The 14,816-nt window shown below is 36.6% G+C and overlaps 2 protein-coding genes across 6 annotated transcripts in view; both read left to right on the top strand.

Annotated features, from left to right (window-relative positions):
- The window catches only part of CCDC47 (coiled-coil domain containing 47), a 36,966-nt gene extending 32,504 nt beyond the window's left edge, over positions 1 to 4,462 (top strand). The window contains exons 12-13 of the mRNA XM_051994990.1: positions 77 to 244; positions 2,782 to 4,462. Of these exons, the coding sequence (XP_051850950.1) occupies positions 77 to 244; positions 2,782 to 2,862 (249 nt within the window). The 3' untranslated portion in view covers positions 2,863 to 4,462. The remainder of the gene's footprint in view (positions 1 to 76; positions 245 to 2,781) is intronic.
- Positions 4,463 to 7,499: 3,037 nt separating this feature from the next.
- STRADA (STE20 related adaptor alpha) overlaps positions 7,500 to 14,816 on the top strand; it is a 40,805-nt gene continuing 33,488 nt past the window's right edge. For 2 of the 5 annotated variants that reach the window (XM_051994996.1, XM_051994993.1), the window contains exon 1: positions 12,063 to 12,159. The gene's annotated coding sequence lies outside the window, so the exon portion shown is untranslated. Of the gene's footprint in view, positions 12,160 to 14,816 lie in introns of all 5 variants that reach the window. The other 3 variants (XM_051995000.1, XM_051994995.1, XM_051994997.1) reach the window with 3 other exon arrangements.

Genomic DNA, 14,816 nt, shown 5'->3' with positions numbered 1-14,816 from the left:
TTTGAATAAATGAAATGGGATTTTTGTTTTTGAGCAATGAGCTATTGATTGAAATGCTTCTTTGTCTTGTGGAAAGGGCAGACAAAAAGCTGATAAGAACCGGGCTCGAGTAGAAGAGAATTTCCTGAAGCTGACGCATGTGCAGAGGCAGGAAGCTGCACAGTCTCGCCGAGAGGAGAAAAAGAGGGCGGAAAAGGAACGTATCATGAATGAGGAAGATCCTGAAAAACAGCGCAGACTAGAGGTGACAACTCACTGGCCATGTCTTAGAAGAAATATGAACACTATGTTTCCCCTCCCTTTTGAATCCTACCTTTTATTCTATACACTTGAGATATAGAGAAAATGTTTCCTAGGGACATTTGCTCCATTCTAATTTCCCTTGGGAGGGAGGGGGAAAAAAAGTATTAGATCTGAGATCATGTCTGAAATAAAGACTTAGACAGGAATTGCCACTAAAAATAGAAGGAGAAAAAAAAAAGAATTTTTAATGAATTTTAAAATCATCAACAAAATTAAATATTCCACTCTACAAGAACAGAAAATATACATAGAACAGAAAAAGATGATATATGAAATTATAAATGTCTGTTAAAATTTGTTTTTTGAATGTATATTAATTAGATATTAACAAACTTGCCCTATTTGTATCCCTTTCCTTCTGAACGTTTTCATTTTCTTTTTTTTTAAATTGATGCTTTTTTTCCTTTGCTTTTATCTCTCTCTAAGTTCCTGTTTATATATTCTACTCTCATAGAAGGCCTTCCCTTGTATCATTCAGGGAACCCTACTATGTAGGCACTTTGGAATACAAAGACAAAAGTGCAACTAGTGATTATTCAAGACACAAAATTATTCAGAGTTGCTTCCCTTTACATTATTGTAGTCATCTAGCAAATTATTTTCCTGGTTCTGCTCATTTTATGATATACCAGCTTATGCAGTTCTTCCCAAGTTTCTCTGAATTCTACAAAGTCATAATTTCTTATGATATATTCAATTGCCATTACTTTTACATGCCACAAGTACATTTTAATGGAAGAGATAGCATGTACGTATATAAGTATATACAATATTCTATTCATACAAAGTAGTAATAGACAATTTTGTCTGTTTCCGAAATTTATTTTTTATGAAATAACTAAATGGGTTTCTCCTTTTGATCAGTGTGTTTAATTGATTGTTATGCTTTTTTGTCTTGGAAAGGGAAAATGAATTCCTCAGAGGATTGTCTCCTCAATCATCCCCTCTCCATCTCTAATCTCTTCCTCTCTACTGATTCCTTATATATTACAACATACTTAAGGCTCCACTATCCTTAAGAAACCAAACAAATCCTTGTACTTAATACTATTATGCTCTCAAGCTGTTTGTTATCCTTATTGTTCTTCCTTTTCTCAGCCAAATTCCTAGGAAAAAAAACTGTCTGTGCTCCTTTCCTCTCAGCCCTTTGCCTTCTGGCTTCTGATTATACATACCATTCATCTGAAACTTTTCTTTCTAGAATTACCTATGATTTCTTAAAATTGCCAGATATAGAAATCTTTTATTAATCCTTCTTTTTCTTGATTTCTCTTTAGTATTTGATAGTATTGACCACCCTCTTCTCCTAGATATTTCCACTTTTTTAGGATTCTATGACACTCCTCCTATCTGATTCACAGTCTTTGCTGAATCTTTAATTATATTACACTCTTTCATTGTGTATATACTCAAAAACTTTGTCCTGGACCCTCTTCTCTCAACTTACTCTCTCACTTGGTGATCTCACCAGCTCCCATGATTATAATTATCGTCTCTTTGTGGATGATTTGTAGCTCTATTCTTTCTCTCTCTTTCTCCCTCCCCCAGTCCCATATTATAAACTACCTAGTGGACATTCCAAATTGTATAATAGACATTTTAAACATTGATTATCTTCCCCTCAATACCTTCCCAACTTCTGAATTCCCCTTCTCAAGGGCACCACTGTCCTTCTAATTATCTAAGTTCTCACCCTCTGTGTTTGCCTTAATATTACTATTTTCAGTATTTGCTTAATAATATGTAATATTGATTCAATGTCTCAAAAACAGTCCATTTTTTTTTCTGTTCTTTGTATGAGGAAATATTTGTTGATGTTTGCAAAGTTCTTAATAAAATAGGGGTTGATGGAGAATAGACCTTTCACTTCTTTGTCACAAAGAACTCACAGAGGAGGAACTTCCTACTGTAATACATGCCTATGCAATTTATAGTCCTTAGAAAGTTACCTGGAGCACTGAGAAGTCAAATGATTTATCCAGGTTTATACAGCTCTAGGTCTTCCTAGCTCCAAAGCCAGCTGTGTCTCCACTGAGGCAGAGATGTCAAACTTCAGGCCCATAAAATTCCTGAGTGCAGTTTGAACCATATTAAAATATAATCGGGAAATGTTTTAACAAAATTAAATAAAATTACAATACAGTATATAGATAATGAATTTGTCGTTTCCTAATGACAAACATCCTGGCAGCAAAGATTCCTGAGTTTAATACCATTATACTGTATTTTAAAGTGCTCTGTTTCTCTTTAAAAGTCTTTTTAGAACCCAAAAAACCCAACTAAGTTGAGTTTCTTAATTTTTTGCTTCATTAATTCAAATTAGTGTTAGTGTACCAACAAAGTAATAGATAGCTGTGTTTGAAATTTGATAGCTACAATTAAAAAAAAAAATTGAATAGTAATGTGGGAATAGTACTTTTTTTAATTCAGTTTTGGGGGTTCTGCCTTTGGTTTAATTTTGGGTTTTTTCCTCAATAGGAAGCTGCCTTGAGACGTGAGCAGAAGAAGCTAGAGAAGAAACAACTGAAAATGAAACAAATCAAAGTGAAATCCATGTAAAGTGGAAGGAGCTGGCTGATTCCACTTATAAGCTCTGAATTCACAGGGTACCAAAAAAGTCCATTTCTCACTTTTAACTTCAAAAACTCATCACTTGGGAAATCTTCATTGCATCATCAGCATTATTTATTGGTTTAGAGTTTTACAAAGTATGTGTATAAGTTTGAAGGGCTCTACTTTCAAAAAACTTTTTCCAGGTAATCAAATTGTTTTGACTATTTTTTAAAAGAAATAATAGTTCAAATCTGTGATTTTTTTTTTTTATTTTTAAATTGTAAAATGAATCATCAGTACCAGTCACATTTCAGTACTTCTTGTTTTTAAGATATTTGGTTTTCACACAAGCAAAATCCTTGTTGCTTGTGGGCAATTGAAATAGCTAGAGAAGCACTCTAAAACCACGATTTCCCAAATGACTATTGAAATTGCACAATAAACATTGCTTGGTATCACTTTCTGTGTTTCCATTAAGCTTGTTAAGGAGTACAATTTAGAGCATTATTGCTATGATCTTGAATTTTCAGGAACTCAGAATTAATGTACTTTGATTTCTAATCTGTAGGTGGGAGATGCTGATGACAGTATTATGGAATATCATGTTATTTAGGATACTTGTATGATTAAAAAAAATTCTTGGTAGATGAAATATCAGGGATAGGTAGTACAGGAGCAGTTTTCCTCCTTACATGGTGCCATGTGCTCATCAAAAAGTGAATGCTGTATTTTAAATAATTGTGTGTACTTCTTTTTGTTGATTAAGACATGATAAATGAACAGCTTCACCTTGGGCACTTCAGTGGGAATCTCAAATTCTGTGAAAAAGTTAATTCTTAAAATGTTTTCTTTCTTGGTTGCTGCTGCCTGTCAAATGTTTACTGAAAATCTTTTCTAGAAGGTGGCTATGCACCTTGATTTTCTTTCTGATATCCGCCCTTCTCCTACTTGAAATCAGGCAGATCCTTTGGGTGATGAGTATGTAAACTATCCAGAGCTGTGGCTACTTCCCAAGGAAGCAGCTTTAAGGGTGAGGCCTGTCTGCACGAGCACTTTGCTTGGTCAGATCTCTGCATTTTATAAATGCTTCCTTCTAAGAAAGCATTTTTTAGTAACTACTTGTACTGGGTGTTTTGTGTTGGGATGGGGAAGGGTCAGGGGTTTTTTCTTGGGGTGGGGGGAGGGATTTTGTTGATGCTTTCTGTGCAGACTCTTCTGAGGCAATAATAATGAATTGCTTCAGAAACAACATGTGCTGAAGAAGCCTTTGTTAACTGCATGTAAACTTTTCACCTGAATTTTTATCTTCGAGAATGCCAAATCTGTAATTTGGATATGTGAATGTAATTTTTAGCAATTCATAAAATTAAATTATTAAAGTAAATACTTACATGGAATCTAACTATTTTAATGCTTTAATTATAGAATTTAGCATTGTTCCACAACTTTTAAAAATAATATAGTAAGGAAAGTTAATGTGCTATAATGTCTTTTGATTAAATGAAAGCTTTCTTAAACACTTATACATTTGGGCTATGGCAGCTAATTTTTATAATATAAGTATTCATATGAACTACCTATGAGCGTATTAAAATAATTGACCAAACATTCAGTGCCTTCCTTATTTTACTAGTGTTGTCTTTTTTCAAGACTATGAAGTTCAGTACTATTTTCTCTCTATGAAAGGTCAGCATTTAAGGCAATTCTTAAAAATTAGTATCCGTTCTTATTCACCTTTGCCTTACGACACCATGTTCCCTGTCATCAGTGCATATATTCAAGAATTACATGGGATCAATAGATTGTGATTGTACTAGTGGATAAAACCCCCTAATTTTGAGGAGGTCCTGGATTCATTGAATCCTAAGATGTTTTGTTCTGAAAACTCTGTATGAACTTTCTGGGCAGGCCCTCAGAATTGTTACCACCATTGGAATTGCCTGTCATCCCAAAGGAGCAGATGGATTAAACTTCTCAGCACTTCTTTCTGGACTATATTGCTTTGTTGTTAGGAGAACACTACCTGCATTTAGTAGAACTGGCCCTATTTTAAGAAATTTTGCTTATATTTCGCTTGTACCTCTGCTGCCTTCCCTTCTTTCCAGCAGAGATATGGCAAGGAGGGAGCTTCTCCCCTTTGTTTTCCCCGCTGTTTCTAAGAGAATGTTCTGATTCTGTCTGTGAAAATTGGCATAGTCTTATTAGGAAGCCTAACGGATTTATATAGCTGGGAAGAGGTGTCTCCTTAAATTATGTACCAGCTTTAATAGAGCACTTTGTTCCTTACTTAAGCAAGTAAAAGGCATAGTCCTGCCCTTGTGAAACTTAGAATATGGCACAGGAATAAGGATAGGAGACTTACACCAGGATTAAGTGATGATCTGAAGGCAGAAAACCTCATCCTCCAGAGGTTGAATCTGGCCTCAGATACTTAATAGCTGTGTCACAATGGACAAGTCACTTAACTCTGTTTGTCTCAGTTTCCTCATCTTTAAAATGAACTGGAGAAAGAACTGGCAAATCAGTCCGGTATCTGCCAAGAAAACCCTAAATAGGGTCATAAAGAGTTGGATACAACTGAACAACAAATTATAATGAACAAGGGACAGAAAGAACCCATTGGAATTATAATCTTGCTAGCCAAACAGGAACAGACACCCATCTCTCAGGAAGTGTCTCAATGACTGACTCTTGTAACTTTGTATGACTTGATTTGCCTAAGATCATACAGGTCATAAATGACAAAGCCAATTTTTCAGGCCCTTTGACTACATATTCAGCTCACTTTCCACTGCATTGACTTACTGATCATCAAGTATTTTTATAAGCATTTTGGAATACTTTCCTCACAATTGTTGAATGTATCTGGCATCTCTTGAGGTGGTCAGAATACTTTACAATTTAATTCACAATTAAACATTCTGCCAAAGTTGTAAGGGGCCCTAGTAAAACATCTCATCAATCTCCCTCCCTTCAGATGAATTCAATCTAAACCACTAAAAACAAATGGCTATTACATCCATTTTAGAGTTCTCTAGAAATCCTAGAAACATGGCATTGAAAGACTTGTCCCAGTTCCCATGGCAAGTCAAAATCAAAAGAGAGTAAGTACTCATTTAAATGGCCTCTTGCTGATTTTGACTACTTGTCCATACTTGGTTACATCCTTTAAAATTGCTTTTTCTCTTCATATTTTTTTTTCAAATTACTGCTAACTTTTTTCCCAGAAAATGACTCTATCATTTGATTTTGATTTCATGTGTCAAGCTTAAGGAAATAAGATAAAGTATTCAGAATATGAGCTTTGGCACTTAAATATATTTGTATATATTAACAATCTTACATTGATGAGCAAGTTTCAGACATAAGAGAGTTGTTTGTGCCAAACTCGTCATGTATGCGCATATAGCTTCCTTTCTTCATTTGTTCAATTTCTGCCTATTCCTGTTCTTTATTCCAACTTAGAAACAATCTCCTTCACCAAACGTCATCTGTTCCCCCAAGAAGGATTAAACTTTTCAAATTTCACATAGCTCTCTATTTCATATTGATAATACCCTTGCAGTTGAATACTCCAGGGATCTGTAATTTCATCGGTGTGGGTACTCTCCATTGACAAGATCCCCTGTGACCCAGCTGATAGTAGATGGTCTTTAAGAGTTGCTGTAACTGAAAAATTTATCACTCTCTAGCCAAGCCCAGTGATTAGTCTTTCTTAAAATAGCTCCATTGATCTTCAGATAAAACCTCACTGAGCTTATAGTCATTTAAAGCCTTCCCAAGTTGGTAATAACCTACCAGAGCTTTTGTACATTGGGATAGCCTTCAAACATTCAGGCTCACCTCAATGACATGAGGCATATAATATGATAATCTATGTTTTTCTTACTCTTCCACTTTCTCCTCTACCCCGAAGGATCCTGTAAATTTTATGAGAGCAGTGAGCATGTCTTATCTAAATTTTGTATCTCTGTCAGTGCCAAACAATGCTCTACACACTCTAGACAATACATTTTTGAGTTAATTGTGTGATTTTAAGATAAAATCAATCAAAATTCTGATTCGGGAGATAATATGGTAAAGTAGAATGTTAGAATTGGGTATATAAATCATGCTTATTGACCTTTGCTAACTTTGTGACTGAACAAGTTAACTTCTTTGGCGCTTAATGCCCTCATCTGTAAAATGGAAATAGAAAAATGGTATTTTCTCACAAGATCAAATGAAAAGTATATAAAATACCTTTTATCAGAAATAAGAAAATTCAAAATAGAAAAGGAAAAAAAGGGGGAAGAAATTGTCATATGCCCATCAGCACCTGAGGGAGGATTTAAAATATGTAAGAATTTCCCTTTCAAGTGTATATATAAATATATATAATAATAGAAGACATTACATTCAAAACTGTCCATATTTTCTTTGCTCCCTTGCAAGTTTTCTTTTGTTCTTTGCTATACTTTTGTTACTTTATTCTTTTTTTTCCCATTTCCCCCAAACAAGCTATAGTTAAGCATGGATATATTTATGTATATATGTTATGTATGTATGTATATACATAAATATATCTACGCTTAACTGTAGCCTATATACATACATATATGCACACACATATATATATATATATACACATATACATACATACATAGACATGCATCTAAAACTATTAATATGGCTGACATAATGTAGATTTCTCTCATGATTGAATCTTTAAGTTTGACTTTGAGATCAATGATTACTAGTCCTTTTTTCCCCTAATAAATTGTATTCCTGATCATTATTATTGTATTTGTATATATCTCTTCGTACCTATCTCTGCTAACTATTCTACTTTAGTTCTGCTCCTTAATTTGCCTTGCTGTTACTTAACCTCCCTCCTTTATCTTCCTCCCCCATCCTTCTGTCTTTATCCCATCTCATTAATCTACATACTTTATCTCACTCCCATTAATTTAAACACCCTTCTGTATCCTACCTTATTCTATTCCCTCCTCACTTATTTATGGAGTGTGGAAGGGGCTATACCCTTCTTGGTATGGGAATGGGTAGGTGTAGATGTATACTTATACATATACATATACATATATACATATATGTATGTATGTACGTATTGTTCCCTATTTAACAAACAATTCCTACTATGAGTAGGTTTTCAGAACTACCAGCCCTCCCCCATTCGATCTAATTCCTCTGTGTCAGTTCTTGCTCTGCAACTCATTGGCATGGTATAATTACTATTTTTACTTTTTCCTAGATGGTTTTGCTTTTTAGAGTTAGATCATACTCAGTTCTGCCCCAGTCTTTTCTTTTGGACTATCCAGTTACTAGTGTTAATCTTAGACATATGATTTACATTTTCACATAATGAAACATAAACATATGTTCTTTTTGAATCTCTTGAAATTAGTCTTTGATGTTGACTCTCACATGTTACATTTTCAGGTTTGTTCAAGACAAAATTCTGAAAATCTAAGTGTTTCATTGAATATCTTTTTTTCTGTTCAATATCATACCTAATTTTGCTGGATTTAATATTTTTGGCCATAGGCCTAGTTTTTTTGATTGTTGATCTATAATATTCCAGGACCCATTATAGCTGCTGATAAAGCCTGTACAATTCTAATTGTAGTTCCATCATATTTGAATTGTTAGGGTATTTTTGTTTCTTGTAAAATTTTCTTTTTGATTTAAGGGTTTCAGACTTTAGCAATAATGTGCCTTGTTAATCTTAAAGTATTAAGTAAAACACGCCACTGTTTTTACTTCTAGACTATTCTTGAATAGCCTAGCCAATCCCAGCTTGGCTGTCTTTTTCTTTTTTTTTCTTTTTTTTTTTTTTTAACCATTGGTCCCATAGTTTAGTGACATTTGTATGTGCTTGAAAAGCTGCTGGGATGTTAAAGGGGACCAATGGAAACGGGAGACAAAGATATTTTAAACTACCTGGTTGGAAAATTTATGCTGATGACTTATGAATCTGTTTTGTGCTTCACTTTTGAGGATGAAAATGGTGGGGGAGCAGTGTATTTCATCAAAGATAAGAATTCATTTTATCACAAGGAAAAGAAAATGTTCTTGGGAGATTATGGTAGGATGTCAGGATAGGCAATGTAGAAGCAGAAAGAATATTTAACTAGGAACCTAGAGGCTTGGATTCTTATCACAGTTCTAGCTTCATGTCCTTGGGCAAGCTTTAAATTTCTTCATCTGTTAAATGAGAATGGGCTACATGATCTCTAAGCACTAAAATCTATATGATTTCAAAATATTTTGAAGTAGTCACTACAAAGTCGTAAACAAGGAATCCATTTTGGCACTGAGATGCCATACCATCTATGGCAATCTTTGAAATCTCAGCAGGACCTGGATCTCTTGTTTTGTCCCCAGTTTCTTATATGTAAAATTGGTTAGTAGAGAAATTTACCCCCATGCCCAATGATTTTGGGCACATATATACATGCATATTTATGAATTTAAATACAGGGTGTCTCATTTTTATATTTCAAAATTGACAAAATACTAGTCTCATTTGATGTTTACAGTAATTATAAGCTAGTAATTGTTCTTGTTTTACAGATGGAGACAGAGATACTAAGTAGTGAGGCAGCTAAGCAGCTCACTTACTGCCTAGTAAGTACTAGGAGAGTAAGACCTGATTAAGATGCTGATTAAGTAAATCACTTGTTTGCCTCAGTCTCCTTATCTGTAAAATGGGAATAATAATCCTGTCTCCCAAGGTTCTTGGCTGATTCAAATGGGAATAGTTGTAAAGCTTTTTGTAGATTTTAAAGCACTATATAAATGTTTATTATTATTCCCCATTGTCACATAGTATTTGTTGGCTTCAAACCCAGATGTTCCTGATTACAAGTCCAGGACTCTACTATAAATGCAATTTTTTAATATCATTCTAGAAGCCAGCCAAATATGTCTTTTATAATGAGCACAGTCTCATAGATTTATAGATTATTGACAAAAATATTTAATGTACTTAAAACATTATCTAGCCAAATCCTTTTTTACAGATAAGGAAACTGAGGCCCAGAAAGTTTTTGTTGTGTTCTTTTTTTTTTTTTATTTGCTCATGCTCCTACTGCCATTATGTAGCAAGGATTAGACTCAAGTTTCCTTAATCCTACTTTTATTACATTTATCAGAAAACTTATCTTCTACTCTAAGCTTTGCTGCTGTCTTGCTCTATCACAATTCACAACTCCTGTGCTTTAATTTCTCCATCTTAAAATTTCAGAATCATATCTTAAAATGGGGAATAGTACTAGACAATAGCATCAAAGCTGATAATAAATAATTACTAGGTAGAAATTACAAAGGTTGAAAAGCATGACCCCAAATGCACGATAATACTATATATAAAAAGGAATAACTTTTTCAGATGAAAGACAGTGGATTGGAGAAAATAGCTATCAAATATTGGTTTGATGATTTGGTTTCTTGTCCTCATAATTCCATACTGAAACCACTCTATCATCAGACAGTCTCCATTCCCTAAAATAAAAGTTGACTCACATAAATCTTATTCTCAGGATCAGGGGCTAAGAAAATCATATATTAATTGATTTTTAAAGAATTTTCCAGTAAAAGAAGCATTAATTTTAAAAATATTTAATCTTATATAGTGCTTTACAATTTATACAAAAGTTTCCTTTTGACATCTATGCATAGTTGGTCATGCAAACATTATGTCTCCTTTACAGTTGAGAAAACGCATACTTGGAGAAATGGTTATTTCTTGTCATATGGTTAGTGGGAAAGCTAACACCCTCTCCCCCCACACACACCCACACACACAAACCCCACTGCCTTTCTGTCAAACAAATATGAGAGACAGCTTTGTGATCTCCAGATTACTCCCTGTAAACGGCAGATTGGAGCCTAATATTGAATTAAGCTTTCTGGGAAGCAGGAAAGTAAGTTTTTCCCAAATGTGAGAAGTGTTCTTCACAAGCTGCAGTCTAAACAGTTTATTTTTACCATATTGTGAAAGATGGCCAAAACTGAAAGATGGTACAAAATGGTGTCTTATCTGAGGGGGTTTGGATGCTCATGGTTTGGTGAAAGCGTTAGAGAAAAGCTTACAGGGCAACAGCCTATTCCACTGTTGTGGAACTGACTGACTGTAAAGCTGACTTTTAGGTGAAAAGCTCTAAACATGGGTAATATTTGCATTTGAAGCAGACTCCCTTCTGCTGGTAGAGACAGCTGGAAGGAGGCAGTTAGCAAGTTTGAGAGAGGAGGATATTGTTTCCAGGCTCTCTCTTAGGGAGAGGACTGTCCCTTAAAAAGGCCAAGGTCTCTTATTTCGTCCAGGGCCATTTCCAATCATCCTGATCTCTATCTCGCCAGTTGGATCCAGATGGCTCTGGAGGGAAAAGTGAGGCCTTGCAGGGCCCCACCTCACTTCAATCCAATTCACTTGCATGACATGGTTTCAGCATCTGATGTCATGGTAGTCTTCCTGAACTAAGGGCAAATAACTACTCCCAACTCTGCACCTCCAAGACCTGGCAAAGCCAGATTGTCAACAAAGTCGGTGACCAGGGAAAAAACAAAGAAATCCACTCTAATACCGTGTTGAAAGGTCTATGCCAATGGCCAGGTTTAAAACCTGAGTTATTCGTGATACTATTACAATTGTGCCTATGCAGGGCTTTATGGCTTTGATAGCCACAGGTGCCTCTTCATTTGAGCCTTACAATAGCCCTCTCCGGAGCAGCTAGATGATGAAGGATTAGAGCACCTGGCCTAGAGTGAGGAAGACAGCCTCCTAAATTCAAATCTGGCCTCGGACCCTTACTAGCCTTGTGACCCTGGACAAGTCACGTCACCCTGTTTGCCTATACAGCAGTGAAAGGCGACTGAACAAATGAAACCGATTTTATCAAGTGATTTGCCCAGTTAGTAAACAAAGGAGGGAGCATTCAGTTGTGGGTCTTCCGAACCTTTAAATGTTGCATTCCTCAGATTTAAGAGTGCAAGGTATGGGAATTAACAGTCTACTCTTGGGAGGGGTATTAGGCACGCATGCGCAATATAGGACGACGGCCTCGCCCTAGTTCAGGTGCCGACAGGCTGTAAACTAAGACTTCGAAAGGTCCCCGAACAGGTCAGGCGTCTGCGTATCGCTCCGCTTCTTGCCCCGCCCCCGAGCCGCGTTGCCTCTACTGCGCATGTCACGTTACGGCCTCCACCCAACCCCCCCCAATCCTCCTCCCAGCAACCGGCCAAGCTGCTACGGCTGAAGCGAAGACCCGAGTAGGATTGACTGAGCGCGGACTTCAGGACCAGGTACCAGCCGGACGGGGCTGCCGGGGGGCCAAAGTGGGCCCGGGGCTCAGCCTTGCGTCGCCTATGACGCCGCCTGCGCCTGGGCCTCGTCCTCGGCCGCGTCTGTCCGACTGCGGCCGGTGCCTCCCTCTGCCCCCCGGGGCTCCCGTCTCTGAGGGCCGCGGCCTGCGGGGAGGAAAGAGCTAGGCCGCCTCCCAGTTAGCCAGGTCCTGGGGGTCGGTACGAGGCCTCCGGGAGACCTGGGATTGGGGCCATCGCTTCGGGGCTCGTGAAGGGGGCACCCCAAAAGCCGGGAGGACCCTAACAAGGCGATCCCTCCTCTCCGAAAAGTTACCCCGTATGTGTCCTTAGACGCGGTGAAAAGGTGGCCTTGGCATCAGGAAGACCCAGGTTCAAATGCTGCCTCCTACCCGAACTAGCTGTGTGGCACTGGGCGAGTCACCTAACCTCTCTGTGCATCCGCTTCTCAAATGTGTGGTAAAGGAAATCCCTCCCTCTTCTGGAGTTCCCACCCCATGACATCACAGGACTGCTCCCTTCTTTCCCCAAAATAGTGTTCCCTTTGAATGTAATAAAAGTGTTTCCCTCGTACAAAGGAGTTAACTCCTGCTTCTTCTGAAATTGAACCCAGCATCCTGGACTGACATCAGCCCCACAGTCTTATTCCGCAAAAAATTTGGGAATTTATACCTAGTTTGTTTGGTGTAAAACTAGACATAATATCCCAGCGGGCCAGTAGGAACACCTCTATACTCATCCTTCTTTTTTCTTCAGGGTATTAAGATAGTTCCTTAGTGTCCTATTTGCACTTTCATCTGATTTACTATTTCATATTTTTAATAATAAGAGCGATGGGGAAACCAAAAAGAGATAATTCACCTGCCTTAGATCCTTTGCCTGTCTCAAATGAAGATTCTGTTAGTTCATCTAACATCATCGTCGGTTAGTTCATGGCAACTTTGCCCTGCTGAACCAATCAGAGCTACATATACCCTTTAAGCAGAGCAATTGCAATTTGTTTTAATGCACAGCTTTCATTAGTAGCCCATACAATGAAAGAATTTTCTGTACTTGAAGCTAACACAGAGAAAGACAAAAAAGTCTAAAAACCTGTCCAAAAAGAATTCTTTTTTTTTCTTTTCTTTTCTTTTTTTTTTTTTAAAGCATTCTGTAGCTTGTTAGTCTTCCCACTTCTCCTTTGCTTTTCTCATTTTACATTTTTGCCCTCTACTACCTGGCTTTCTTCCTACTTCTCTCTGGTTCTTCTGTTTCCTTTGCTATATTTACTTCCTCCCAAAACATATATGTGGGTGTATCACAAGGCTCAGTTCTCAGCCTTCCATCCTTGTGGGTCTAGATTATTGTTCTTAAGAGATTTCACTCTTTAATGACTTCAACTCTATTTAGATGAATGCCAAATTTGCAACTCTTTTCAACCCAAGTGGTCCTCCCTCATCTTTCACAGTCTGCAGAAGATTTCTCCTTGGATGTATTGCTGTCAAGTCCTCTTCTGGACTGTCTTGTTTCTGCCAATGGTACCCCCATTCTCCCAATTACTCATGAGGGAAGTCTTATAATCATCAGAGCTACTCAGTAATGGAATAGTCAAAATGGTGAGCTCCTTGTCAATGAATATGTTCAAACTGGCCAGATAATCATTTGTCAGGGATATTATATAAAAGAATTTTCTATTGAATGGGAGATTGGATTGGGTAACATCTAAAATTGTTCTATATTCCATGATCTTGACTTCTCCCATGAACTTATATCCAGTTATTCACAATGTCCTGTTAATATATAGTACTACTCCCATTTTACATTCCTACTACCACTTTAAAATAGCCTTCTGACTCTTCCCTCTAAAATCCATCCTTTCCACAACTGCCAAAAATACAGCCTCCAAATTTCACTTTGTTTATATATATATATATATATTTCTTAAAAATCCTTGAGTGACTCTTTCAAAGAAAATTCCAATTTTTTAGCCTGGTTTTCAGGATCCTCTACAATTTTGCCCTATCCTGTTTTTCCAATTTTTCTCATTACTTTTTTTTCCTGAAGTAATCTTTCCTTTCCTATCTTCTTTCCCAATTTTATAACTTCCCCTTCCTTCCTGAAGCCTTCTAGACGATCCTTTAAGTTCTCTGAATCCTATATGCAATACTATTATTTAGAAGTCTCACTTGGCAATTTTTGCTACTATATATTGTTATATGTCATTTCTATATGCATCCTTTCTCCTCAGATTGTAAGCTTCTTGCAAACTGGGATTGTTCTTGTCTGCTCTTTATAGCTGCAATAATACATTAGTAGACACTCAGTAATGTTTAATAATGTTAAGAAGTGAGAGCAGTTTTATCTCTTGAGTCTTGGCACTAACACAGGTGCTGGCTTTTGATTAGCCAGTAACTCCACACCCTTTTACAACTTAAGTGACAAAGCTTCTGTTTATATAGAATATCATTCCTTTTTGCTAGAAATGAATATATGAAACTATACTGGTCCTAAAATATGGAGGAACAGCATTTTGTAAAGAATGCTTTTTTTTAAGAACCTGCTTGTGTCAGATTTTAATAGAACCACTCAGCAAATTCCCAAAGAATAATAGAATTCTTGAAAAAAATTTGAAAATTCTTCAAAAAGAAATTTTTATTTAT

Source organism: Antechinus flavipes, chromosome 4 (assembly GCF_016432865.1).
Source record: "Antechinus flavipes isolate AdamAnt ecotype Samford, QLD, Australia chromosome 4, AdamAnt_v2, whole genome shotgun sequence".
Taxonomy (NCBI): domain Eukaryota; kingdom Metazoa; phylum Chordata; class Mammalia; order Dasyuromorphia; family Dasyuridae; genus Antechinus; species Antechinus flavipes.
The sequence above is the reverse complement of the archived record's forward strand: the minus strand, read 5'-3'. Positions and strand labels throughout refer to the sequence as shown.